At 34.2% G+C, this 27,889-nt stretch overlaps 1 protein-coding gene across 2 annotated transcripts in view; it reads left to right on the forward strand.

Moving 5' to 3' along the window:
* Window positions 1-27,889, forward strand: part of STXBP5 (syntaxin binding protein 5 (tomosyn)) — a 130,718-nt gene that overhangs the window by 96,610 nt on the left and 6,219 nt on the right. The window contains exons 20-26 of one of the 2 annotated variants that reach the window (XM_004673921.2): window positions 1,009-1,068; window positions 1,171-1,218; window positions 13,530-13,580; window positions 19,080-19,319; window positions 20,950-21,319; window positions 21,635-21,800; window positions 23,059-23,170. In XM_004673921.2, coding sequence (XP_004673978.1) covers window positions 1,009-1,068; window positions 1,171-1,218; window positions 13,530-13,580; window positions 19,080-19,319; window positions 20,950-21,319; window positions 21,635-21,800; window positions 23,059-23,170 — 1,047 coding nt within the window. The remainder of the gene's footprint in view (window positions 1-1,008; window positions 1,069-1,170; window positions 1,219-13,529; window positions 13,581-19,079; window positions 19,320-20,949; window positions 21,320-21,634; window positions 21,801-23,058; window positions 23,171-27,889) is intronic. The other variant, XM_004673922.1, reaches the window with a different exon arrangement.

The following is a 27,889-nucleotide window of genomic DNA, read 5'->3' on the forward strand; positions in this document are numbered from 1 at the left end:
AAAGACCTTTTTATTTATTTCAGTTCCTTTTAGGTATTTGCTTCTAGCCAAAAGCTTTATATATTTAGCAAATATTTGCTTGGAGATTGCTGCTTGCAGAGCACTGCACTGAGTGCACAGGGATGAAGGATGTGTGAGATGGGGCCCAGCTCTGCTGAGCGCATTGCAAAGAACATGTGTGTGTAAGCTTAGCACATTCAGCACTGAGAGGGCAACAGCATAAAAGAGGTGTGTAGATAAGTGCTGTGGGAATTCAGAGGGGGAGTGATTTATATTTAGGGAGTGCGTGAAAAATTTAATGGATGTGTTTTAACTTCTGTATTAAGAAAAATTGATAATTTGATTAGTAAAAGTTAGCAGCTAGAATACTAAGGATGACACAATGAAAATTTTATGTTAAAATTTTTGTGTTAAAAATTAAAGGAATACTATGAAATTTTAGAAACTTTTAAATTTAAGATTTTAAACAAAATTTAATTAATAGATGTTAGATAAACTTATTAGAAGTCACAACTGAAATAAATCTAAATATTTAAGTAATCTAAAATTGTAAGTACTATTCTCTGTATTTTAAAGATCTCTATTGAACAGAATAGAATTTATGTGATTTTAAACTTTGATAGCAAGAAAGCTAACTCTAAAATAAATGTACAATATATACTTGTACAGGAATCTTGTTCTAGATAAACCATCTTTTCACTTTTCCTGGAGACAGTTAATTAAATGCTACTGGTAGTTTTATCGTTTATAATATATACACCAAGAATTTGCCAAACGGTTAGAACTTAAGGAAAAAATAGCTAATGTTTATGTATACAGATTGTTATTCTTATAAAAATTGCTTATAAGAATTGTTGTTAATGAGCTATGTGAGATTTCCTTGTGAAGAAGAGTCAAGGAACTTGTTTTAAAGGTTACCAGATTGTTGTGTTTGAACTTTTCCATGTGACAACCCAGTGTTTGTGACTGACAGTGTGTCTATTCCTTCCATTGTCTTCATTTGTGTAGGTTCTTCATCACCACACAATTCAGATGATGAACAAAAAATGAATAATTTTATAGAAAAGGGTATAGTATCTTATTTTAAAGTATTTTCTTTTATTTATATTTAATTCATTTAGTTTACTTTGAATAGATTTTTGACATTTTATATCAAAATATTATTTTCAGTGAAGACCAAAAGCAGAAAGTTTTCCAAGATGGTAGCCAGTGATATAGGTAGGAAATAGAAATTTCTGTTTTATTGCTAATTCTTGCTATATGCAATGTTAACATCAAAAAATTACCTAATCCATTGCATCTTATGTATATTAATTTATATTCCTATGCTAAATAATAATCTCTTGGGCTATGTTTCTTTCAAACTCATTGGGGCAATAATTATTAAAAAATCAGTTAAATTGTGGTTTCAGCTCTTCCTCTGACAGTGTGAATTATTCTATTTTTTTTTGCTTTATTTCAAAATAAAACAGGGTTCAATTTATGACACAAATAATACAATTTTTTACTCCTAAGTTTTTAAGTAATATTTTTCTTTATAGTTTTACTTTTTTTTTTTTAACTAATATCTCTCTTCATATTTTCAAACCTACAAATTTCAAGGAAATAGTTTCCTGTAAGACTATTTCAGTGTCTGTCCTTGACTTATGGACAGACTATTTTATACTGTCCTTGACTTATGGGACTTGTATACAGCTTTCCTCCCAATAGAAATAAGTGACAAAGAGATTTTGTATTACTCCTCTTGATTGTTTTTATGAGTATTTTTGAAATGAATTGCTCAACCCAAGGTTCTCAAAATTTTAAGACTATGAGACAAAATATATAACTGGGAATATAACTACACTAAGTGTTTTAGTCATAAACATAAGAATATTCTCTGAAGATTTTAAATACCATTTACTTAAAGGATTTTAATTTAAATCCATACTTTTTGTTATGCGGTTGTGACTTGTTTTCCAGAATCTACTGGCACATATTCCTTGACTTGTATGTATTAGGTGAACTCTAAAAAGCTTAATTTTTTTTTCTTTTTCTCACTGACAAAGTTCAATATATAGTAAAATTCAGTTTCAAAAATTCTTAGAAATAGCATCCATATTGTCTTCATGTTGTAAATTGAACCCTGTTTAGTCATATTAACATTGGCTGACTGTTATTAGCACATCTAGTCTTTTTTTTTTTTAATAAGGTGTTTTTTTTTTGTTTTTTCTTTTTTTTCTTGGGCTAGTGGGCTGTCCTCTACAGAGAATCAGTTATTTACCTCTTTGTAATTGTGGGTTTTTAAGTGATTCAGCAATAGTGGTTAAATCAACCTTAATTATGTACTAGCACTTTTGTATAATAGTTTTTCAACAAATTTCTTTTACAGTATATTTCATCTTAATAATATGTTATTACTCCTTCCATTATAGAATGTGAAACATTAGAAGGGACTTTCATACCTATAGTTTATGAAAGAACTTAAAATGTAATCAGCTTAGGATTTTTACCTTCCATGAAAAGGACTTTACATATAATTAAATTTTTTGAATTATTTCTCTGATTTTTTTATCCTGGATTTTATTGACTTAGTTAAATGTATTGACTAGCTTCCCATATTTTTCTATTTTGAATGGAATATATACAAAATATTTGAACTTGACTATTTGAAAAACTTCAGTTAACAGATTTGTGACTGAGAACATTGTTAGAAGGACAGTCCTGCTTTGTATATAATGTTGTTTGTTTTTGGTTGGTGTCTGTCAGCATGTTATTTACTATAGTTTTTAGTTTATTGCACCTATAGATAGTTAAATTTGCAGTACTGACCAGGTTTCAGGTGACCAGGGTATCACCTCAACACCTGTATAAATCACACCACACCCACTACCACATGTCCAGTCACCACTCTCCACTGATCAGTCTGTGCACTTCACCCTTTCCTGTCCTCAGGGATTCCCCCAACCCCACCCCTAGTAATGACCATTCCATTGTTTTTGTTTTGTTTACTCATTTGCTTGCTTGCTTTCTGTTCCGCAAATGAGTGCAATCATGCAGTAATTATCTTCTTCTTCTAACTTGCTGCCATGTTGTCAGTGGCACGACTCTGTCTTGTATTGTGGCTGAGTGGTATCCCAGTGTGTGTGTAAGCCATGTCTTCTTTCCCACTCATCTCTTGTCAGGTGCTTAGGTTGTTTCCATATTTGGTGATTGAAATTGAACCACACTGAACATTGGACTGCACATATCTTTTTGAAATAGTGGGTTCATAGTCTTCACTTATATACCCAGAAGTATGGTTATTGGATCATATTGAAGCTCTATTTTTAATTTTTTTGAGAACCCCTCATTCTGTTTTCCATAGTGACTGAACAAAATCACACCCACGGTAGTGTGTAAAGGCTCCTTTGTCTCCACCTCCTCTCCAGTACTTGCAGTTGAGATGAAAGCTCATTATAGTTTTACTTACAATTCTGTAATGATAATTTGTATCCCCAAATCTCTCATTATACATGCTAGGGTTACTCATGTCTTAATTTTTCTTGACTTGGGGGGAGGCAACTCTGTGTGAAACTGTAAAAATTTTGTAGTTTTAAAAAAAATACATTAATTTATCACCCTAGTTTAGTATCTAGTTTTGTAGTTAAACTTTTGTAGCATAAGGCATGCTATTGAAAAACATATAAAATGTCATTGAAACATTGGGGGAAAAAACTGTCAAAATCCTGAAGGTCTGGATAAGACTGGCATTTTCCATTAGACACATCCTATCAAATGTGCTGCGATTCCTTGAGAATTTTAAATTACTCTATTTTCTGTCATCAGTGCTAAACTTTTCTGAAGCATGCTGAACCTCATAAAAGTATCACCTCTTTCTGCTCAGTCTATCAAGATTTATAACTTCAGCTTTACATCTTTATCCAGAGGTCTAAGAAAGGAAGCATAAGAATTAAGCGAAGGGCCTCCCTGTTGGTGCTGCGGTTAAAGTTTCAGCATTATCAAGCGATCACCAGCCACTGTGGCATGAGTCCAGCCAGGGAATTGACCCACATGGCACAGCAACCCTCGCTTCTCTCCCCATAACTCCCCTCAGCAAGTGTATTTCAGTAGATCCTAGATCCACCTGTTCTGCTCCCCAGGGTGTGTCTGGTGAATTCTCTCATCACCGCCCCCACTGCCCCACCCAGTTCTTGTATGCATCAATGAACAAAATAAATCATTAAAATAAAACAGAAGTCTACATTGACTCTGGTTAAAGAACTATCTTGTATAGAAGGCCAGCTGACTAGTCAATCTTGGTTCTGAAACTTTGTTCATAAGTTTCACCTGTTGTTTCACCCGTTGGGGAGGAGAGACAGTGCAAATTGCCATTCACATTTTAATAATCTAGCCCAGATATGAAAAATCAACTCCCTCCCTTTTTTTTTTTAACTGTCCAATCGTAAGGCTAAGATATCTGAGACAAAGCATTTTTTGTTTGTTTAACATAACTAGCAATTACAATACCGTGGCTTTATATTGGTCCTTTGTAAATAGCTTTTCACATTTAGCTAATTTTGTAACTTCAGTAAACTATTTACTGTTACTTGTCTGTGTTACAGGTGAAGAAACTGAGAGTATAAGTAACGGTTATACAGCTAGCAGATAAATCACTTATGTTTACGGTCAAGTAATCTGTTTCTAGCTTGTCTTATTCAACATTGTCTTGTATTACCTCTTAAGAAAATTGACTGTTTCCTGACTGACAACTAACTCAAGTAAATGGTACTAACAATAACTTCCTTATTCTTAGTGCATAAGAACAGCCACTTTAAAAAAAAAACATAACTTAGTCTTGTGTGTTTATAAAAAAATAGCAGTCACTAAAGAAAGCTATAGGCATGTAATACCCAGTGATTTGTTTTACCTGTTCATATGATTAATTTTGTTAATAAAATCTTAATGCCCATTATTTTCAAAATCAGTAAACTTAATACTAGTGATTTTTATTAATTATTTAGAAAATAAGATTGGTTATCAGTGTTTTATTTGCTCAGTATTTCTATTTTGTAAAACTTTGGTATAAAATTCTGTAAAGCTTTTCACCATTTTAGGGTTATATAAGAAACATTACTAAGATATGTTTTCTTAACAAAATACTAATGAAATTTTTCATGATGTACTTATGAATAAGATATGGTCCATATACTAGCTAGCATTGTTCATTAGATTTTTTCAACTATAAGATTATTTTGTTTCATTTTAATTATTTTTCATGCTGAAACTTCTAGCTGATGAAGTATTTATAACCCTGATTCTGTCCTATTTTGAGTATTAATTTTTATAAAAAGAAAAGAATAATTACCCAATTGATTACATGACACTCTGGGGGAGGGAGATCGGGGTTGGGGGGGGAGGAGTGATACTACAGATTAAAGAGCAGAGCTCAAATGAGTGTTTTGCCAAGATGGAAATATCAGCTTTGTTTCAAGGGTCCCTGTTCAGTTCTACACACTATACTAAATATTTTTCATTTGACATTTGCTCACATAGGGTGTGTTATATCTGCAGGACCCTTTTAGTCTTTAAATTCTTAGTTACCAGTTACTCAGGTACAATGATTTTTTTTCTCTCTTGGCAAAAACTGAAGTACTTTTTAAAGTCAGTGTAAATTAAGATAATGTCGCTTATTAGTTCAGGCACTTTTCTCGTTAGTTCCCCCTTTACTATAGAACTACCAGTGATTTTTTTTTTTTTTATTAAAATGTTCTAGGCAAGTTTTTCTGTCATATTCTAAATCACTAGCTCATTAAATGAAATTTTAAAGCAGCTCAAGCCCTTTACTTTTCAAGTAAGGAATTGAACATCAGAAAAGTGACAGGGCACTTCCAAACTAGTATCTCATGTCTATTTCCATCACATGTGTTGGCGCTTGTGTGGGGTGATCTCTTTCTTGTACTGTATTTCCTATCCTTTTATTCTTGTAAATTGAAAAATAAATTCTCAGAGGCCCATTAGGAGTTAATATGAATGAAAAGGTAGGTGTCAAATTAATTAAAATTCTAAGTTACAAATTAATTTATTTTAAAACTAAAAATAATACTGATATTCCTCAATATTCAACCCAGAATGTAGCTGTTATATGTATCAAAGTTCACCGTTGCATTTAACACATACTAGAGAAGAATAGAAGCCTATCTTGAAAATGAAGATGAGTCAGGTGTTCAGTAATGCCATTTTTACAGGTAATTTTAGTATTCCCTATTTTGAAAATTTGTTACATACCCTTAGTTGATCAGGAAATAAATTTCATAGTTAAATGCTTTAAAACCATTGTAGAAGTCTGGTTTTCTCTCATGAAGTCTTTGTTCAGGATGCCTCAGATCTTAAGTGTACGACATGTTGTACTTCACATTTTTGTTTTGACATATGAATGTATTTTCTGTTAAGTTTCATAATAAATTCTGCTCAGCAAAGTCTTTCTGTTTGTTTCCCAGCACTTTTCTTTGTGTGCATTTACCCCTCTACAGAACTGGAACTTCTTACATTTTGAAGGATGGCAATAATCTTTCTAGAAATAAATTTTTCTTTGCCTTTCTAGCATAAAGATTCATCTAACATTAAATTACTAAAGCTTCTTAGTCAGCTGTTGTTAGAGCAGAGCTAGAAACACAGCAGTCTACATTCTGCCATCACCGTTCTCCATGGCTAAGGTTCCAGATCGTGCAACTTATACAACAGAAATTCTTGTTATCTAAATGGTTCTGGAGACCAAAGGTCCAAAATCAAGATGGTGCCAGACGCCTCCCTCCTTGGCTTACAGGGCTGAGCTCACCTGTGTGCTCACTTGATCTTTATTCTATGCATGTGGCATGCATCCGTCTATCTGTCCATCTGCCTGTCCAGATTAACTCTCTTCTAAGGCCACTCCGTTGGGACTGCTGACCTCATTTTAATTTGAATTTCTTAAAAGACCATTTCTCTAAAAAATACTAGGCTCTCTTTAAAGATTCCATTTCAAGTAATGGATATGGTTCTGTATTTCAAAAAGTTAATCATTTTCTATTAGCAGCTGTATTTAGTTTGCTCTCTTTCATTTGTGGAAGACGTTTAACGTCTTTCCATAGAAGTAAAATTCCAGTGACAGTTGTCCTTCATTTTTTCATTCATTGCTACACTTGCTGAACAGGTAGTAGACGCTAGATACAAATATAGATGCAAGATTTTGCAAGATAAATTTTTTCCCAGACTCAGGGAATTTGCATTCTAGCATGGAAGGTAAACATTGATACTAATTGCAGTGGCTGTTGTGATGTGTTATAAAGATCTCATTTCTGGACCCCATGTCTCCCCTCCCTTGCAATTGTCTATAGGGATTTTTGTCTTTTTTGCTCTTCTGATTGTTTTAATATGCATACATTTGAACTTTATCCTTATAAAGAGGGACATTGCATTTCTGCAGTTGATGAGAAAAGAAATGGTCACTTTATTCTAATTATTGAACCTCTCAATACAAACAAAAATTAGTTTACTTTTTTTGACATCATCATCCTGTCATAATCAGTCCTTTTTTTTATTATGTATATGCTGTTTTAAATCATGTTCTGAAAAGCAAAAATTGTACTTCTTTTTTCAAACAAAACTTCCTTAGGGGAAAAAATAGTTATGGACGGTGGTGGTAAAACAAGCAAACAAACAAAAAAAATGCACATCATTTCATTTCAGAGAAGCAGCAATAATCTCAATAATTAAGATGGTCTACAAAGATTTCTTTAGTTGTAAAGAATTAAAAAGCATCCACTTTTACAAAGTGTTTATAGTGTAATGGTCTGAGCTTCCTGTTACCTTGAGATTGGTTTCTCCTGAGCACTGCACATCATTCCTTGAAGCTGCTATTGCAGACATGATTGTTGTGATCAGATGCAGTAGCATCATTACTGCTACTAAGCAAATACAGCCTTGACTGTTCACTTAGCCCACTGCTGTGAAACCCTTACAGAGGTTGAGAAGAAGAAAGATTTCAGCTTGCTGAGGTGTGTCTTTGAAACCAGTTCTCCTCTGATTGAAGAATCTTCTGTACTATCATTGTCATTTCTCTGAACAGAAAAGAAAAAAAAAAGGAACAGAAAAACTAGTATGTACTCTCTTGTGACAAAGAATTTCAAAGTGAGGAAAATTCAGAAGGCAAGAGTTGAAGAGTATACAGTTGAAGAAGAGAAAGGCAGATAATTTGCCTTCTGAGAACTTATTCAAGTAACATGATTTATTTGAAATCCTCAATGGAACTGATTAACTTCAAAGCAAGAGAAGAGTCTGTGTTCAGTATAGTCAGCTGACTAAATAATGGGGTTGGAAAGTTCTTCCAATACTCAACAGAAGTGAACCTACAGGTATCAGAAAATCGCTAGGTAATGCCTGCAACTGCTTCCTTACAGACCCACTGAAACACAAAGTGTGAGCTCACAGTTTGACAAGTTAGACTCCAGGAATGGATCTGCCTCTTGGGGGCCTGCTGTAAAGAGTATTGACTGCACAGAACTTGAAAACAAGTTTGTCCCCCTGAAGTAGGCACACAAATGGATATAAATCATCTAAATTTCAATTTTTGACTGTAGGTAGGGGTCTTAGCTTCCCACAGAGTAAAACTGTAAAATTCATTGCGCTATATGAGACTTCTTTCTAGTCTTTGGGCAACTGGCAGTCCCGGGCTGCCATGTTTGAGAAAAAGGGAGAAAGTGGACACTACAACTGCTCCAGCTTTTGCTGGAGAATACTTTCCTGTTGTGTGCAGGAAGGGCAGGACCCTAGTGTTCTCATTAACCTAAGGAGGCAGAAACTGGGGCCCTAAGTGCTAGAGTGACTGGGTTTTGTGGAAGAGGGTACTGGAGAAGAGGGGAATTCCTTGAAGACTGGGGTTCAACCCAATTCTTCCATTAAGGCTGTACTGTCTGTGAACTGGACAAGATCCCACAAGACCGAGTAGCAGCCATGTACTGCGAGGCTCAGACTTGATGCTGATGCCAGCAGTTGTTGCAACCCCAGAATTTGGTGCTGGTAGATCTTGGCACACACACTGTTGACAGCCCAAAAAAGCAACTAATCAAGATTAAGGGTCACAGCTTAGAAGCCATACCTTAGTCGTAGGTTCAAACTAAATAGACCCACCCAAATGGGTCAAATCAAAGGAATCCACAGTAGTTTAACTGGCAGAACAAAACACTTCCTAAGGTTAATAATATAACTTTGATATAATACAGACCCCATTCACATATTATCCACAACACCAGAATTTAATCAGAGTGTAAAATAAATATTCAGAATTATAAGTGGACAACTGTGATGCAAAGTAAGAATAAAATTCATAGAAACAGATTTGAAGGTGACCTAGCTATTGAAATTAGCAACCAGTGACTGAAACAGCTGCTATCATGTGTTCACACACTACAGGAAAAAGCTTGTCATCATGAGTGAACAATATCAGAGAAAATTGGGAAACAGTAAGTGTTCATGTGAACAGAAGTGTAGCCATTAAAATGTAGTAGTAATTGATAGAGAAAAAGTGATAGTGGGGAAAAAGCACTGTGCAGATTTGATTATTAGTTATGCTGAACTATGTAAATATGGACTTTAAAACCGGATTAGTGGGAATTAGCAAATATATTATCTCGGTTATTTTTAGTGACATTTTTTCTCTATAGCATCCTAATTTTCTATTTCTCATAATGCAGAACTTAAAGGAAAATGCACACATATGGAAGGAGAATAAGAATATAAATCTGATAATTTCATCAGCTGTGATTCTATTTAAGAGACTTTTTCATCTAAAAATTGTTCTGTGCATTAAAAAATAAATATTTAGGGAAGAAGATTTAAAAAATAACTTTCTGAGTAAAAGGCCTAATGCAAGAGCTTATACATATGCATGAGTGTACGTATGTGAAGTACTAGAATTGGTAAAACTGGTCATTGGTGAAAAGAACACTAGAGCAGTGATTGTTCTGAGGAGATGAGCAAGACCTGATTGGGAAAGCACATATGGAATATCTTGGGGTCATGGTAAAATTTTGTATTCTCTTTAGGGTTTCAGTCACACATATGTATACAGATACATACAGCTAGAGACATAAATTTAATGAATACACATTTAAGATTTGTGCATTTATATAAACTTTACATCAAAAGAAAAATGTCAGCCAGAACACAGAACTTTTGGTTTTGTGATAATGTATAAAATCTAAAGTGCTCTTTGCTAGCTTTGTTTCTATACCTGAGTTTTAGGTAAATATTCCAGACTGAGAGAGGTACCAAACCAGTGTACCTTAATAAGTACTTTGCACTGACCTGTTAGTAGCATTTATTCCACTGCATGAGTCGTTTCTTGTAAGTTGTGAGCTCCTGGTGGCCAGGAAATGCATCTCTGCCTTCTGTACATTCCAGACATTTGCCCAACAAATATTTAATAGGTAATTAAGTGTCCCTCCTGCCCCAGTCCCTATATCTACTTGTAAGAAAAACTTTGCTATACTTATCAAAACTCTTAGTTGTATTCTTTTTTATACTGATATCTATAATTTACGCTAAATAACAAAGGTTAATCTTTTAACACTTATTTCAAGATATATATCAAGGAAATTGCTTGAAATTATACCCAAATGTAACAGTATGTGGCTTAAACATCTACCCTTTGAATATTATGATAGAGTTGGCGGCTGGGTGTAGGTTTCCAGTTACAAAGTGTTTCAGGCAGCAATAGTAGGCTTCATAATGAAATTGTGTTGTGATATTTAAATTAAGGCAACATATTTAGAAAATACAGTGTCTTGTGTGTAGTTTTAAACTTTCAATATTTGTAAAATGTCAAAATTAGACAAACTGAAAATTTACTTGAAAACCTTGTTGTAGTTAGTGTTTATATGATAAATTTAATAATAAACAAGGTATGGGAGGATTAAGTTAATTTTTTAAAATATTTGAGGAGTTATATAAAAGAATTTCTAGTAGCTATCTTAAAGCACATTAAAAGCATATTCGTGAATTTCAGAAGGAAATTACATGCAAATGAAGTTTTTGACCAAAACGTGTGTTACTGCATATATGAATGTATATGCACACACATATGTATATATACACATATACGGTCATTGAATGAAAGCTTTAGTGGATGTTTCTAGTTGATGAAATATTTTCCTTAAAATTTATTTATTTCCTGATGGATATGCTTGATGTAGCTTTTAAATGATTCAGAATAGTTCTACTTTTATGTTTAGTTATATGTTGAATTTAGTTTTGGAAATGATCTTTAAAAGGGTTTGAATTAACTGTGCATTCCATCATATAATTTTGTCCTGATGATTTTTCCCATTTTCTTGTTTTACTTACTTGGAATATGATAAATTCCATAGAACAGCAAGCTAATTATAACTATTACTAGCATTTTACAGCTTACAGTTGATAAATTTAATATTGCATTTGTTTACATTTGTTTACTATTAGTATAAATTATTAGTTAACATTTTTCAAATCCATATTTTATGTTCAGTATTAGACTCAGTGCTTTGCTTGCCTCACCTTATTTAATCTTCACAACTGTGAAGTTGGCCTTATTATTTATCCCCCTTTTACAAAATGAAGTAATTTGGAGATGCAAAGTGACTTCCCTAAGGTTACACACTTAGTAGTTTAAGTGGATTCATAACCCAGATTAAATCAGTGTCCAATTCAAGTCTATACCTTTATACTTTACGTCGCCATGTTTTACAATCTAGAATTGACACTTGTTCACAAAAATATTAGGTACTTCCTGTATGTACATATTGAGTTTGATGAATTAATCTTAGTTCCTGTACTGAAGTTGCTTTTAACCGAGAGACCTTGCTATGTAAAGTATGATCCACAGCCTGCAGCATCAGTGTCTCTAGGGAGCTTGTTAGAAATCCAGACTCCCAGAATCCAGTTCGGGAACACAGAACTGAAATATGCATTTTTACTAGACCACCAGGTGATTTGTGTGTATTCAAGGTTGAGAAGCACTGGACCTAAAGACTTAGAATAACTGGATCAGATCAGACTAGTGGGCACTGAGAGAGGTGACTCAGTGCCTTTGGACTGCACAGGCTTCTCAGAGCATGAACGTTATATAAATATTATTTATCAGTCTATGTACATTGCACCTGCGACAGTTTGGTGAAATCCTCTGAAGTCTTTCAAAGGCACTTAATATTGTGTTTTAGAAGACAGTTTTGGGGCATTGAATCTTCTGATTTTAAGAGAATTGGCTATCAAGTGCAACAGCAAGCATGTATATGAGATCAGCTAGCCATAGATTTCACTTGAATACTTTGTTCTGTATTACTTTTTATCTTTTCACTGAGATTAAGTCTGGATGAAAATGGAATAAAACTGATTCATACTTTAGATCCATTTTTTAGACATTGTTCAAATATACAGCTCTTCTCAAACTCAAAGCTTTAAGTTGTATCACTTTTTGAATGAGGTGGCATTGGTCCATCACTATAAAAGGTTTTTTAAAATGATGTTTATTAGACTAACGAAGTTTAGAAGTGAAGACCTGATTTTCCATATCCCTCCCCTGTTTACCTAACGCCTTTTTCCTAACACTGAATTTGTCATTTTGTTAAATACAGAAGTTCTGTTTCTATGACTGGCTTTCTCTCTGTTGACATGATGCCCTTATGAACTAGCAGGGTCTGGGCCTTAAATGTCTACCAGCAGTCCAAAGTTTAACCTGATATGCACATTCTTTTATTAACAAACATTTTTCAGAATTTCCTACAGGAAACTCTATTCTCTTACCATGCATACCAATAACACTATAGTTAATAAACAGCTCTACTTTGAGTGACTTTCTCAATTAAGGCAATTACTGACTTGGGGGGTTAGAAAGCGAATTCCAGTAAGCTAATACACAAGCTTTTTAAAATATTGTAATAATAGAAATTGAAAGATCTATACTTTGCATTTTTGTTAAATGCTATAGTTTTAGATACAGCATAACTTTGAAGTCCTTTTCACTAAAATGTAACTAGAGGTGTTAATTTATATCAAGAAATAATTTGAGCCAAGTATTTTTATGATGTAGCCAGGTATTTTTAATTTGATTGTAGATCTAGGTTTGTCCCATACTCTGTATATTTACTTTAAGAAATAAGCCAAATAGCTGTGAAAATGAGGAACTATAAAGATTGTATTACGTCACTACCCAAACTCAGCCTTAAGTCTCTATTTTGCTTACCGGCAACACCTTCCTTCAAGAAGTCACTGCTTTTTTTAGAAAGCCCAAACCTTTCCTGTGAGCCTAAGAAATAATTGAAAGAATTTAAAAACCTTTCTTGAAGAACAACTGAAACACACATACAATACACTAAGTAAGTACAAACATTTTAAAAAGTTGAAAATAATATTTACTTTCCTCAAGCATGATTAATCATATTTTCATTGTTAGTATCCAAATTTAATAATGAAAGTTTTCACTTCTGTCTTTTTGATCAGCTATATTTACAAGTGAGAAAATATTTTTCAGAACTTTAAAACTGCATTTTATTTTTCAGCAAAGATGTCAAGGAAGTTAAGCTTGCCTACTGACCTAAAGCCTGATTTAGGTAAGTAAAATAAATAAAAGTCTTTAATTAAATAAGTTCCCTTTAATGGGAAAACAAGGAAATCAAGAGAGTTTTATTGTAGGCTACAGTTACATCTGTAATCATTTATTTTCTTAATAAAATTTTATTGATTTCCTTTGTTTTATAATACTAAATTTTCAGGCATATAGCTCATACCTTTGCATGTGTATAAACCTCACGTTACTAACCACCCAAGTTCTAGTGCCATTTCTATTATCAAATGGAAACCAAAATGAAAATAACTAAGATGATTGCAAAGTAATAGCTTTTTAGAATCCCATCTGCAAATTACAAAAGGCAATTATAAATTCAAGAAATGAAAATAATACATACATACATACATCTCCTCCATTCTTTCATACTTTATATCTAAACAGTATTTAGTTTCAGATTAAAATTTGTGCAAATTTAGATTAATTCTGTTAAAAGATATTTTATCCCATTTTACTAAAAATGTATAAGGATATAATAATTCAAAACAAATTGCTAATTTTCTTTATTATTACATGAATCTCAAAAAATTGTTATGAGTTGTTACTGATAAATTGGGAAGTATTTTTCAATATCACTGTCTATGTAACCAATTTGTTATGAAAGTAGAGTGAATAAATATATTAACACATTCTTTTTGCTTTGTATCCAACTCAAAAAAACTCCTTTGCATCCTAGGATAGAAACAAGTGACATTTTAATAGAGATAAAAATAAGATTTAGTGTAATACAGACAAAGCAAGGTTTCCTTTTTTAAACTCCTTTTTATTTAATTCCACAAATTACTGTTGCCTTTAATTGAATGAGAATGTTTTGTGAAGATTTCACCCACTTGTCACTTAGAAGCAGCTTGGATTTGCTCACCCACCTCATCTCACTATTTTTGAATCTGTTGACTATTTTTTGATGTATAGTATAAATGTGGTTATTGGTCCATTTTGCTATAACTTAGCATTTCCAAATCATAGACTTATCTCAGTTATTCTGATAAAAAAAATGCAATTATAATTAATTTAGGCATAATTTCCTCCTCTGTAATCAATAAAAGGTTCTATTCCTGAACATGGGAGAAACAATTTAGTAGAAAATCCTTTAGTGTCACTGGTATAAGAGAACAGGAATTAGTTCTAGAATGTATAATAACACATTTTGATTAGGGCATAGTTCTCTTCACTATAAAAATGAAGATGTCTTTTGAACCCAACTGTATCTGAGGCTCAATTTTTCCCATCAAGTAGATCTGAGTTTTCATCAAAAGCTCTTAAAGAAGCCCATAATTTCAATAACATTAAATGCTGCTAGTGAAACTAATTTTGTGTCTGTTAATATCTTAAAATTCTAAAAGAACACATGTACAGCACTTTCTAAATTAGTAGAATTACCAGTTACTTAGAAAACCATTACAAAAACAACATTCACATGTGTGAATTATGTAATTTAACTAATTGTGCAGTTCATACTTTTCAGATTGTGGTTATTTGTGTTTACCTGTCTGCTCATGTATTAGAATGCCCTAAGTCAATTGTACCTTTAATTGAAATAGGCCTTGAAGGAATCTCCATGTTACCTGTATAATTTCTCTTTAAGTCATTGTGCTGCAGCACTGTTTTTTGTTAGAGATTTATAACTGGCAGTTATTTCACACTGACATTGAGCTATTAGAAATACAATTAGATTGAGAGACTCAAACTGCCAGATGTTGCTAACGCAGCTGAGGCTGTCAGATTGCTCTCCAGTTTTGGAAGCTTTTGTGAATAGGATTCACTTTTGCTTATAGAGAAATTGTACAACTTTGAACTTTGATCATAGTATCATCCTTCCAGGTTCTGTGACCCACAGGTTAGGAACTGTGGGAAATGGGAATATTGTTAGCGCTCTTGCTGAAAAGACTGCCTGCTGAAGATTTTTGGTTGTTGGTTTTGTTTTTTGTTGTTGTTGTTGTTTGTTTATTTTGATATCTAAAGATTGAACTTTAAAACTTATTAATAATAAAACTTTCTACCCATATGCTGTTGCTGATATGTCTAGCTAGCCCATATCTGTCTAAAGTTTTAATTGCCCTGGGCATGGGCCCAAATCCAATTTCTTTGTCCTTGGCATTTCACTTACCCTGTCAGAGCCTCTTATTTTATCATTTGTTATATTGTGATGATAATACTTTTCCAGGTTATTATGTGTGTGTACTTAATAAATGTTAAATGAAAGTGTTTGATAGTATCTAACACATAATAGGGTTTATACATTGATAGCCATTTTTATTTCTGATCTTAGTACTAGAGTTAAAATTTCTATTGTATTTGTTTAGCTGACCCAATTCCTAAAACTCAAGACATAATTACCTACAACATATAATTTAATAATAGTAAGTAGCAGTTATAGTTCTTGAAATGCTGAATAATCTAACTTGCTTTTGAACAGATTTAGTCAGATAAAATAAGCAGCCTTACTCTGTAAGTCCGGATTTAATTTTGATTAATTTCTCAAATTGATCTAATGTTAGGAGTGTCTTTGGTAATTTACATTCATAGGTAAGTCATATACTAAAATGCAGTTGTAGTTTATGAATTTTATAGAATTAAGTCAATCCATTAAATTAAAAATTTTAACTTATGACTAATATTAATATTTGAAGCATGATTGTGAATCATTTATTGTGATTTTAAATAGATATCAGTAAGAGTTTTTAATAATTACTGAAATAATTTACATGCATATTTACTAAGTTAATTACTGAAATAATTTACATGCATATTTACTAAGTTTTGTATCATAGATTTCTAGTTTTATCACTATGTCACTACCGAAATATATATATATGAGAAAATATCTGCTTTTTAAATAAAACATAAGAATAATATATGTATTATTTTAAGACTTCTGTTATTGTTGGAAGTAATGATTTAATATTGGGAATCAGTATCATGTTACACATTTATCCAGTAATAAACTATTGTTTATGCAAAGTTATTTCATTTAAAGTAAGTAGTTCTTTTCTATCCAGTCATAGTACCTAATAAGGAATGCAATCTAGCATTCTTGCTGTTATCATAACTGGTCGATTTATATATTTTCAGTATCTAGTTACAAACAAATTAAGTTGTGTATAATTATTATTGGGGGGAATATTTTTCAATATATGAAACTAAATTTGACTATAGAAAGCTTTTTGAGGTATATTGGTAGGATATAATTATACTTTTCATTTGGTAAAATACAATTTAGAAGACTGGAATATGTTCATTTTTAACAACATTCTGGTCATTTCTTTTCATGATAGCATTGAAAGCATGTGATTTAACAAATGACTAATTCTAATGGGACAGCAGAAATATATTGGTTTAAGAAACTCATCTATATGTCTACCTTCAGCAGATAATGTATCAATATTTTTACATGCAAGACACTATGCTAAATTCTTCAGGGCATCATAATAACATAGCTAAAAAAGCATAGTCACTTTAAGGCAACATCTATAGCAACTCAGAAATATCTGCAAAACAAACTTTTAGTACCATTCAGGAGAGAAAAAGCTGTAGGGATTCAAAAGAGAAAAACTATGGCTTTAAGAAGCTGGTTAAACATCATGAATAGGCAGTTACCTGAGATGAAAAATAAGCATAGTTTATAGATAGAGAGAAGGGTGAGGCCAGGGCAAGGACCAGAAAGAAGTGTAAGAATAGTGAGTGGTTTTTGTTTGCTTCCAACAATGAAGTGAAGCCAGGCAGAATTAGAAGATAAGGCAAGGAAGGTACACTGAAGATCACAAATCTGAGTGTGATAGATAATAAACATGATAAACTAGTAAAAAGAGGACTCTGGAAATTTTTTTAAAGTACAGGTGAAAGATTTATAACTATCTCTTCTAAAATGTAATTGAGTGATGAGAGAGATCACTTGGGAATTGTACAGTAATCAGCCTCAAGGTGATGAGTCCTGAATAGAGAGTGACAGAAAAGAGGAAATAACCCACTTGACACCCTATCAGATGTGTGCAAAGTGAAAGGGGAGAATCAAAACCAACGCTCTTTTAAGTGTTCCCTAGGAAACCGGATCGCCATTAAATTGCGCCACTGGAAGAATTCAGAGCTTTTGGGGAAATGCTATGTTTTGATTTTTGCATACTCAGACAGCTAACAGGAAGAAAATTCCAATAAGCATTTGGAAATGCAATTTCAAGAGAAAAGAGGCTAGAGCTCAGCCAAGCCTGATATTGGCCACAGAGAAAAAGATAGCTAAAGAAAAGGGGATGTATTCATGTAATTTACAAGTGTCCATATCATTTACAGATGGAGCCTGGTAAAGGAAATATACCTGGTATCAAGTTAAGTATGAGGCAGATACCAGTGAATTGTGAAAAATAATGAAAAACACCTTAGGTGAAATATAATTCAAGAGAAACTAAAGCGATCATACTGGATAGATTTGGGGGAAAACAGAAAAATGGTACATCACAGTCAGTGTGAAGGTAGAATCAGAGTACTTATAAACGCATCTTTCTTTAACTATTTTTTTTAAGATTTTTACTTATTTATGCACACAGAAATGGGGGATCAGAGGTTCAGGGGCGGGGAGAGGACTCACCAGAAACAGTGGGGAGCAGAACAGGCAGATCAACAAAGTACATTGTGGAAGGGAGCAGTTGGCGGGTCAGGAGAGGTCTGCTGCGCCATGTTGGTCACCTGGGGGCTGGGAGGAGGCAGGTATCGAACTTGCACTGAAGCATCCACAGGTTGGCTTAGCTTTGCAGGGCAGTGCTACAACCCCTTGCGCCACCAGAGAGGGTCCCTAAATGCACCTTTTAATGTGCAGAAAATTGAAAATGCCCACCATAATTTTCTAGTTCTACTGCATCATGGATTCTATTACAAAAAACAAACAAACAAACAAAAACTGCAGCTATGAGAAAGGGTGGTATAAGCTTAAATTAGAAAATAGCCAGGATACTGACAGATCTGTGCCAAAATCCACAGATCACACTCCCTAAAATTCACTGTGCTGCACCCAGTAATTTTCTGAGGACTAATTTGTCCATTTTTATTTTATATTTAAACAAAAGGAAGGCCTCCCTAGTGGTGCAGGGGGCTAAAATCTCAGTGCTGCGGAGCTGCTATCAGCCACTGCAGCACAAGTTCAATCCCCAGGCAGGGAGCTGACCTACATGGCACAGCAGACCTCTCCTGTCTTCCCGCTGCTCCTCTCAGCAGTGGATTTCAGTCAATCTGCCCGTTCTGCTCCCCACTATGACTCTGGTGAATTCTCTTGTTCCCTACCCCTGCACCTCTGGCCTACATACCAGCTCTTAAATAAATAAATCGTTATAAAAAAAAAAGGAAATAGCATAGCATAAAATTATCTTTTTTCAATTAAAAGGAAATAACAGGCTTTCAGTAGATTTGTCTTTTTGCAGTCTATATGACCATACTTAAAGCAAAAGCAAAATGGAGAGTCTGTAATTTAAGTGATCCACAACATTCTCAATCATTTCAGATGTAAAAGATAATTCCTTCAGCCGGTCACGAAGTTCGAGTGTAACCAGCATTGATAAAGAATCCCGAGAGGCTATCTCTGCCCTTCATTTCTGTGAAACTTTCACTCGAAAAGCAGATTCGTCCCCGTCGCCGTGTCTGTGGGTCGGCACCACCCTGGGAACAGTGCTTGTCATCGCCCTGAACCTCCCGCCAGGAGGGGAGCAGAGACTGCTGCAGCCTGTGATCGTGTCTCCCAGCGGTACGTGCACAGCGCCGCCCTCCGGTGAAGCTCGGCACTGGTGTTCTGCATGTTTTAATAGATCTGGAAATTCAAAAATGTATAACCTAGTTGTATGTTTTTAATTTTATATATGTAAACCATAAACCAGAGACATCTCATGGGGGTGGAAAGGGAAATGGGATCAGAACTGGGGTGGGAAGAGTGCACTGGGCTGTGGTGATGGCACACGGGGTGAATTGGTGGTGGGAAGCCCATGGGAATTGCAACTGAGATGGAAAAATGCACAAAATGAAGAAAGATGTAAAAAATACACACACACGGGCCCTCCCTGGTGGCGCAGCGGGTTAAAGCACTGCACTGAGAAGCTAAAGCCACTTCCGCATGAGTTCGATCCCCGCCTGCCCCGGAGGTGACCACATGGCGTGGCAGACCTCTCCTGACCCGCCCGCTGCTCCCCTCAGCAGTGCATTTCGTAGATCTGCCTGTTCTGCTCCCCACTCTGTCTCTGGTGAATCCTCTCACCCTCCGCATCTCTGGCCTGTACCCCAGTTTTATATGAATAAATAAATAAATCATTAAAAAAATACACACATACACACACACACACACATATATGATAAATTAAAAATAAATAATAAAAAAAGTATCACTTACATAATATTTCAGTTTTGTATTTTTAACTCCAGGATCGGATCTAAAATGAGAAAAAGTTCTAATAACACAATCCAGGATGCCTTTTTTTTTTTTAAATTGCAGTAGCCTTGCACTACATCATTATAAAAATTTTAGATACGTATCATTGAGAGTCAGCATGTGTACATACCATATTGAGTTCACCACTGGAAAGTCCAGTTTTTCACTATACATTTGTCCCCTTTTATTTGGCTAAAAGTTCTGTAAGCAAGTAGATGATACACATTTAGGGGGAAAACAGAAAAGTGCATTTTTTAAAAGTATACACTTGACTGTTCTTAAAATTTTACACTTGACTGTTCTCTTATTTGAAATATTAGGGAAAAGTAACTTGAAAGCAGATGTTAAAAAGAAAAACACTGCAGCCGTCACATATTAAAACTTACATTAAATTTTAGCAAATACATGTGTAGTCTCTTGGGTCTGAAAATAATTGCAAATTATGCTTTCTGTTATTCCTGGATGCTGATCTAGATAAAAGGATTTGATTTTGCTTATGAACATATTTTGATTGTATATGTAGTAGTTTCACCAGCACTTGTTACTTTTTTTACCGAAAGTGAAAAGAACCAAGTGAAATGAATTTAACCACATTTTTTTAGCCAAAACTGCTACATTTTGCAAGTTACCAGTATTTGTAAATTATTGCGATATTTTGCTCAATAAAATATGAAACAGGGTGGCCCTGGCTGCCATCCACTTGCAGTCTCATTTGCTGGCCGTGCACCTACCAGGCAGGAGGTGGAGCAGGGCCAGACGCAGCTTGTATTTCGTTTACCCATCTGGGACATACAATGCTCTCTCTGAATTCAGGTAATGAAGTCCGTAGCTGTCATCAAGTCACGGTATCACTTCAGCTCAGACTGCATGTTTTTGAGTGTCTATCACGTGTGTAAGTTGGAGTAAACATATTTACTGTGTGGATTAAAATATCTGCTGAACTGGCCTGTTTCAGGAACTCTGTTAAGGCTCAAGGGGGCGATCCTGAGAATGGCATTCCTGGATACCACGGGTTGCTTGGTGCCTCCGGCATATGAGCCCTGGAGAGAACCCAACGTTCCTGAAGAAAAAGATGAAAAGGAGAAATTGAAAAAACGACGGCCTGTCTCCGTGTCCCCCTCCTCTTCTCAGGAAATTAGTGAAAACCAGTATGCAGTGATATGTTCTGAAAAGCAAGCAAAAGTAATCTCACTGCCAACACAGAACTGTGCTTATAAGCAAAATATTACAGAGACCTCATTTGTGCTGCGTGGAGATATTGTAGCGTTGAGCAATAGCATCTGCCTTGCCTGCTTCTGTGCCAATGGACATATTATGACTTTCAGGTAAGAGTTACAGGCTTTTTGTTTGTTTGTTTGTTTTATTTAAATAGAGGCAGCATGTCCTCCCCAAAACACATTCCAGAATTACATTCACTTTCAAATAGACGTTTTTATTTGTTTATGATCTTACACACTGAGGAGTTATTTTCATTCAGGTAATAATAAGCAAGCACAAATACAAATCAGTCGCATCTCCCACTCAAGTAAACTAAATCAGAAGGTTGATAAGGTCCCTGCCATTTTTGACTCCTATAAAATTTTGTTTGAGAGTAAAATCTAACTTTTATTATTAACCAGTTTTTAATCTTTTTCCTCAAGTTTGCCAAGTTTAAGGCCTCTGTTGGATATGTACTACTTGCCTCTTACCAACATGCGGATAGCCAGAACTTTCTGCTTCACCAACAATGGACAAGCATCTTACCTTGTTTCACCTACAGAAATCCAGAGACTTACTTACAGTCAAGAGACCTGTGAAAATCTTCAGGTAATAACAGAAATGTTGCTGTTACTTACTCGGAGGTAAAATACTCTTTAAGGGTCATTATGTTGTCCATCCCTTGTTCTTATGGGGGCTCGCAGGTCAGCCCGTGGGGGATATCCAAAACCTTTAAGTGAGACTTTTAGGTATCAATGTACTCTGGCGAGCTTTTAATTATGATTTCAGGGAGTTTTCATTCCAGTTTTACTCCAGTGATAGAAGATTAACTGTAAGAGCCTCAGTCCACTTCAGCATCATAAAAACAACCAAACTGTCACACAGTATTAATAACTATTTCCTCCCATTTATAATCATGTTGGAGATAACATTAATATGGCTACATCTAAAAGTAAATTTTTTGGACATTTCTATTAACTTTATCCCAGCACTGAAGAAGAAATTTGAGAAGTGTATATACACTTCCGCCTAGCTGTAATAGCGTGATGCCAGCGTAGTGACAGGGTACTGCAGGTACGCCTCACCTGGACTGCTGCTGAAGCACAGCACATCCACTTCTCTTCAAGGGGCTGAAGTATAGTCACAAGTTTTACTACGTTTTGCTTTTATAGCTTTCCAAAGCTTCCTTAGAAATAACACTCCAATCATCCTTCTCTTAGAAATTCTTTCCTCTTTTATATATTATGTACAAATCAGTAACATGTCAACAACCTTTTCTCCTGATTTTTATCAGTTTTGTGCTCTGAAGAATATTGACAGTAATTTTATAAACATTTGATAATGTAGAAGGAAGCCTTGCCATCTTCCTACCAGCTTCTGAAGTTCTAGGGGAATGTTGACATAATTCTCTACCAAGCATATATTTATGAAAAAGGAAGTTGGTATGTCTTTCTATATTATTGATTCTCTGACCCAGGTGAAGGTTATCATGCCAGACTGTGTTGTCATTAACTATACTTTTAAACTTGCTAGTGATTTTTCTTCTTTCTAATGTAGGAAGAACCTTAATTATTAATCCAGTTACGAGTTCTTGATAATAAGATTTATGTGAAATTTTTGTCATGGAAATTAAAAATCTTACTGTTGAAGCAGGAATATCACTTTTGCTGGAAATGTATACAAGTAAAATAACAAGCTAGTTGGTTCAGTTGATTGGTATGATCTTTTGAAATGTGCTTAGTATTAATTATTTGTGAATCTCAACAGGTAATACTGTAAGCTTCTTAAAGTGTTTACAGTGATATGCTTATGAAATTACAGTTTGATAATTATAGTTTAACAGTTGCAATTTGTTTTGATTTTAAAGGAAATGTTGGGTGAACTCTTCACTCCCGTAGAAACACCTGAAGCACCAAACAGGGGATTCTTTAAAGGCTTATTTGGAGGTGGTGCACAATCTCTTGATAGAGAAGAACTATGTAAGTTGATGTATTTAACTTGAATTATAAACCTGTTAAAACAAAAGCTGGTAATATAAAGGTTCTTACACACACACACACACACACACACACACACACGTTCCTACCCTTTATGGCAACAATTACTATGTATATCTTTAAGCAAAATATCTCAGTTTTTGTCATGCTAGCCCAATTCAGGGAATAATTCTACTCAGGAAACCAAAATCAGAATAGCTTCAGATAACTTTTAAAAATTTGAATAAATAATTCAGTAAGTTTTTTAAATTAAGTGATCATTTTAATTCTATAGTTGATTTTAATTAGTACCTTAACTTTGAAAAACTTTTTATATAAACATTTGTTTAACACTTCAAGAATGTTCTCATCGCTCTAGAAGTTACAGAAAGTAGCAAAAACTGGTTTATGTATTACCTTCACTTAATTGACACAATTAGTAATGGGTTCTTGAATGAACTAATGAGTCAATAATATTTGATCTTACTTTTTTAAATAAGAGCGATTATCTGTCCTTAAACATGCTTTTTCTAATTTGCTAAAGTATTACACAATTTTTTTTTCTTTTATAGTAAGTTTAATTCTCAGTAATATCAGTACAGTGCAGTTTTATTTTAAAAGCTTACTCAGATGATTGGTCCATCACTTTAATGCATCTTTTAACAATAAAGACTTCTTCAAATCACAACTTGGAGCAATACTCCCATTGAAGATAACTGATAAAGTTGCACAAAGATTTTGAAATTCTTAAAAACATCAGAGAGCTAGTAATGACAATGTCCGTGGCAGCAGTGGGAGGGGAGAGGGGAACCCTGATTGATGAGGTTGTTGACTTGAGGCCACTTTTACCCTGTTGAACTTTGCCAATATGCTAAATAGGAGACTAAGGTAATAGGCAGGAGTAGGGCTGGTAGCAAGGAAGGCTCTCAGGTATAGGATGAGAACATTGATAAATAGCTTCTTTCTTTGACCCAAAATTGCAGCTTAAGAGTAGAAGTGAACTACATGTAAACCAGCCCTCACACAGGCTCCATAGGCTGGACTTCCAATTCAGATTCTGAGTGATCCTGAAAACTATGAACCTTAATTAAGACTTTTCCACTCTGCTAGTGTTCTCAGTGCCTGGCAGGAGCAAATGGAAATGTTCTGTAAAGAGAGACACCATACTCCCAAGCTTCCAAATTATTTCTGTAAATTTAAATTTTTGAATTATATAGTCATAGATAACAAGGAGCAGTAGGAGTTAGCACCATGTTAAAAACAAAAACAGAAAAAACCGAAGTAGAATTACAGACATTTCAGATATTACAGTTATCAGAAACAAACTATAAATAATTCTGATATATTATTTTCAAAAGGATAAGTGCTATATATACTTAAGCATTTGAAAGTCAACATTGCATATATGATAAAAACAAACATGAAATTCTAAAACTATAAAATTCAAAAATCAAAATTGAAAATTCAGTGGATGAATTTAACCACAAATAAGGCAAGCATGAGGAAGGAAATAATTGCATAATTTAAAGATAGGTCAGAATGAATCCTCAAGATTCAAACAAACAAGAAGGTAAAATACAAAGAAGATGTAAGTAATAAAGTTTGTAATTGGTGCAAATATTTCTGACTTGATCCAAGATACAAATTCAAGAAGCTTTGTACAAAGGATTTTTTTTTAGTTGCAGCTAGCTATGTCATGAGAAAATACAGATGCCAAAACCAAATAGAGAATCTTTAAGGTGTCTAGAAAAAATGATAGATACCATTTAAGAAATTGTTAGTTGGTACCTCACTTTTCAGTGGTCATCAAATATAGTAGGATAATCTGTTATATTTTTAGCAGTACTTAATCTGGAATTCTGTGCTCAAAGAAAGCATCACACTCAAGAATGATACATGTTCTCTCCAATAGTGCTAGTAAAACCAAACCACTATGTGCAAAAGAATGAAACTAAACTATTACCTCACATCATGCACAAAGATCAACCCAAAATGGATGAAAGGCTTGAATGTAAGACCTGAAAACTCTACAATATATAGAACAAAACAGTCCATGACATACATTTGAAAAACATCTTAAAGACTCACCTGCCAAAGCAGGTGAAAATAAGGAAAAGATAAACAGCATCAAACTAAAATTGGGATTGCATCAAACTAAAATTTTCTGCACATCAAAAGAGCCAGTAACTAAGACAAAGACACACCCTACTGATGGGAGAAAATGTTTGTGTTCCACAAAATTGATAATCAAAGATCTACAAAGAGCTTACACAACTCAATAAAAACAACATACAGAATCTAGTCAAAAAGTGGGCAAAAGAACTAAAAAGAGACTTCTCCAAAGAGGAAATGCAGATGGCCAACAGGCACATGAGGGAAAAAAGAATACTCAGCATCACTTATAATCAGAGAAATGCAAATCAAAACAATAGTGAGATATCACTGCACGTGAGTAAGAATGTCTTCTTTAAAAAACTAACTACAAATGTGGGGATGTGGAGAAAAGGAACCCTCCTACATAGCTGGTGGGAATGCAGAATCGTCCCACCGCTATAAAAAGCTGTATAGAGGATCCTCAAACTGCTAAATATTGATCTATCATATGACCCAGCAGTTCCATTCCTATGAGTCTATCCAAAGAGCACAAAAACATTAATTTAAAAGGAAAGTTGCACTCCTGTGGTCATTGCAGCACATTGATAGTAGCTAAAATATGGGAACAACCTAAATGCCCCCAAGCAGATGACTGAGTCAAGAAGAGGTGGTCTAGCTACACAGTGGAATACTATTCAGCAATCAAAAAAGATAAACTTATGCCAGTCACAACAACAGGAATGAAGCTGGAGATTATGCTCAGTGAAATAACTCAGAAGGAAAAAAGAAAAAATAACAGCTGTTTCACTTATAAGAGGAACATAGGAAAACAATACAAGGGATCAGAATAAAAAAGACAAAACTAGAAAGCAACCTATAAATCTGAGACATTCAGCAAGGAAGAGGAGGGAGAGGGGTCAAAACAGGTGAGGGAAGAGCACAGGAGTCTATGGTGACCGTTCACAGGTGGTGGTAATTTTATGGGGATAACAGTTCAACAACTGAGAGCAGAAATCAAACATTGTACAAAAATGAACAATGATGGAAGATAGATAGATAGATAGATAGATAGATAGATAGATAGATAGATAGATAGATAGATAGATAGATAGATATGTAAATGAAAAAAATTTAAATGAAACAGGATTATACAAATCAGCCTTGTCACCAAACTGGGGGCAACACTAAAGGATGTACTTTAGATAGAGTCAAGATAGTCTTTAATGCAATGACTTGGAAAGAAAATAATAAATATATTCTCCATTATAATCTTTATAAACTGTAAAACAAAGTCATTTAAATACACATAAATAAAAAATCCACCTGTGCTGCTCCCCACTGTGTCTCTGGTGAAGCCTCTTACTCCCTCACCCCTGTCCTACACACCAGTTCTTAGTATGCATAAATAAATTTAAAAAAGAGATCAGAGACTGAATCAGTATATAGGAATTCTTTGAGGAAAATAGAAAATTATAAATCTGTTCAAAGAAGTCAGGGTCCCTAATAGAATACTCCCCCACCTTTTCCATGGGGGGCACATTTCCATGACCCCCAGTGTGTGTCTGAAACCACAGGTTATTATGCAAAACCACATATGCATCTTATGTATGTATGGGTAATGTTTTTTGCTATATACCTGTAATAATAAAGTTTATAAATTCAGCACAGTAACAGATTAACAATAGTAGATTAACAGAATAATAATAAAGAGAATAATTATGACAGTATAGTATAAAAGATGAATGCGGTCTCTTAAAATAGTATGCATAATATTTTTGGAAGCAGTTGACCACAGGTAACTGAAATTACAGATTTCAGTTTGGATAACTAAGCCAAGAGATGCACCACATTCATACTGAAGAAGATTCACTTAAAAATATCGGTTCTCCCAAAGCTGCACTGTGTGTGTATGTGTGTGTGTGTGTGTGTGATGTCATTTAAAGGTATTTAAATATAAACAAAAGAATCAGCATCTCATGATCACTGATAGGATGGAAGAACTAAAATCAAAATGGCAACACTCATCAAATTGATCAACCCACAGTCAATACAGTGTGTCAAAAACCTCAGCTGGTTTTTTTACAGAAAAGAACAGGCCGTTCCTAAGATTCATATGGCAATACTCTATGCTGAGGGAAGCTTCAGTCTTTTAATACAATGTAAGGCTTTTGTTATACCCTACGTGTTGGGTAGTCAGAAAATGGATTATAGAAAAGGAAACAATGATTCCTGAGATTTTTAGAAGGGAAATTTTCATCCACTTGATAAGTGACAAGATGAATGCGAGAAAGAAGAGCCTGTAACATAGCTGCAACTTCTAGAGACTGAAAGAGAATATTCAATAAATTCATCACTTCCCTGTATTTCTAGCCTTGGCATATTATTTTTTAAGTCAGAGAAAGAATGAAAGAAATTAATTCAAATCTATAATTAAGCTATATCTTTCTGTGATAATTGTAATTTTCTCTAAGATAACTTTTATTTTTGTACATGTAAGAGTAATGTTTACTGCTATGTAACTTGGTATCAGTATGCTCTTTAATACACCTCAGAAATAATTACTAGCCTCAGTTTTGCGCAAGTCTTGCTATCAGAACTAGAATGGAGTAGAATACTTATTATCGTGTG

The sequence above is a fragment of the Condylura cristata genome, unplaced genomic scaffold (genome assembly GCF_000260355.1).
Source record: "Condylura cristata isolate star-nosed mole 26May11 unplaced genomic scaffold, ConCri1.0 scaffold00001, whole genome shotgun sequence".
In the NCBI taxonomy this organism is placed as follows: domain Eukaryota; kingdom Metazoa; phylum Chordata; class Mammalia; order Eulipotyphla; family Talpidae; genus Condylura; species Condylura cristata.